The 2,112-nt window shown below is 27.1% G+C and overlaps 1 protein-coding gene across 4 annotated transcripts in view; it reads left to right on the top strand.

The window, feature by feature from the left end:
- Positions 1–2,112, top strand: part of LOC106470445 (autophagy-related protein 2 homolog B-like) — a 71,303-nt gene that overhangs the window by 54,604 nt on the left and 14,587 nt on the right. For all 4 annotated transcript variants that reach the window (XM_013931005.2, XM_022399043.1, XM_022399045.1 and 1 more), the window contains exon 22: positions 282–348. In XM_013931005.2, coding sequence (XP_013786459.2) covers positions 282–348 — 67 coding nt within the window. The remainder of the gene's footprint in view (positions 1–281; positions 349–2,112) is intronic.

The following is a 2,112-nucleotide window of genomic DNA, read 5'->3' on the forward strand; positions in this document are numbered from 1 at the left end:
AATTATACCACCAGAAGAAATCCAACTTCTAGTTTCTTGTTGTATGCTTTCTAATATAAAAGCAGAAATCCCTTATTAAGGTTTCTTATGTAGCGTGTATATTACTTACAGTGTAAACTTGTCATGTTAAAAAATACTGAATAAGCCAAAATATGTAGAGTAATATTTTTGTCATGAATATTATAGTTTAAAACTTAAACTATTCAACATGACTGTACTTATAAGGTACAAATTATCTTCCCCTTTTTCCATGAACGTTATTCTTTTTAATTTTTTTATAGGATGCTCTATTGTTCCTTCAAAACTTTTTCTCTGAGATTGCTGGAGTGTCTTCTAAGACTGGACATTGTAAGTCTATCTTTAAACTGATTCATCAGATAAATACGAAGTTTTATAATAAATATTTAAAACTTGGTAATACCAGAAACGTCTTTAATATGGACGTCTCTGAATTTCCTTAAATTCCAATATCAGCATTAATGTCTCCAAATAAATTAGTTCATAATATTCGAACTACAAAAAACAAGATTACAAACACTATTAACGACAGACTCTCAATTTTCAGTGATCATTCAATGCTAAATAATAACATCAACTCCTCCCTGTTGTCATTAATGTAATCAGTTCCGGATTCTCAGTGTTTTTATATGATATTTATTATTATTTTTAAGATGCAGATATTTCAGCCTTTCTCTACAGTAATTTCTCTTAACAATGTTATTTATTAAGCGTGTATGCCACTCAATTTTTTTTTCTTACATTCCATTATATTCTTACTATTTAAATCTATTCTTTCTAAAGTTCCAACTGAATACAAAAACTCGCTCAATGCTAATGTTGTTTTTGTAGTTCAAATATTATGAACTAATTTTTTTTTTAATATTAACATTGATGATGGAATTTAAGGAAATTCCGAAATGTCCATCTATCTTTTAACTAAGTGATCAGATGAAAAAACGTCTGTCTATCTTTTAACTTTTGCAAAACATCATTACTATTTTAACCAAGTAAATAGAAAAAACACAGAGATGATTATTCACAGTTGTAAGTCTAGTAAAGTGTCAGTTAACATTTCTTGTTTATAAATGTGGATTATTAAAACTGGAAAGAAAAGCATTAAATAACTATTGTAAAGTAATATGCTCAATTTATGGGTTTATTCAGTTATGAACATGTGCTAGAACTACAGTATGAGTTTTCTATTGTAGGGAAAGTGCAGTAAATATTTTTCAAAGCAAGCTTTAAAACGTTTTGATGTTTTATACTTGTCTTAACATTCCTTCCTTTGGTTCCAATATAATTTGTGGAGAGAGAATTAACATTTGAGATTATATAAAGACCTAAAAGACCATTAGTGCTGTCAAAATTAATTGGTACCTTTGTTGTTGTTCTTATATTAATCAGTTGGTATGGTAATACACAAAACAATTGTTGGTGGATTTTTTAATGGAAAGTTTTAGGCTTTGTGAGATAATTTTACATATTTGAATACTGTAAAATTCAGTAAAAAGTTACTATAGAAATATAATAATGTTTCAAACTTGGTTTGGTATACGTGTATTTATTTCACATAGTACATGTATTAGAAATGAGTTCAAGTAGTTATGATACCCAACAAAGTGACAGTTGTAAAGGCTAAATTCAAAAGATTGGTTTCTGTGTATTTCAAAGCAAGTAAAATATTGCATTTGTAGATATATTTATCAGCACTTCTTCTCAATAAGTAAAGGAAATCTCGTGGCAACAAACAGAAATAGAGATATTTTAATAGTTAATAACCTTTACAACAGCATTTATTGATTTAAGTGATAAGAATGTTACTGCTATAAAAGCTCAAAATTTCTTGAACATCCTTTGTTGTATTTACATAGTCATTTATATGTAAATTGTCCAGGAAAAATCAAAGAATCATTTTGGACAAAACTCTCCGACAGGTGTTTTGTAATCAAACATTAAAATACTAAATACTTCAAACTTGTGTAGTTACAATGATTTTGTAATTATAGTTGAATATACAAAACCTTACCTGTAGCCGTTTTGTGCTAATAAAGTTATTTTATTATATGTATATATATATATTTATTTTTTTTTAAGCAATTTCATTGTTTTTTG

Source organism: Limulus polyphemus, unplaced genomic scaffold (genome assembly GCF_000517525.1).
Source record: "Limulus polyphemus unplaced genomic scaffold, Limulus_polyphemus-2.1.2 Scaffold4009, whole genome shotgun sequence".
Lineage (NCBI taxonomy): Eukaryota > Metazoa > Arthropoda > Merostomata > Xiphosura > Limulidae > Limulus > Limulus polyphemus.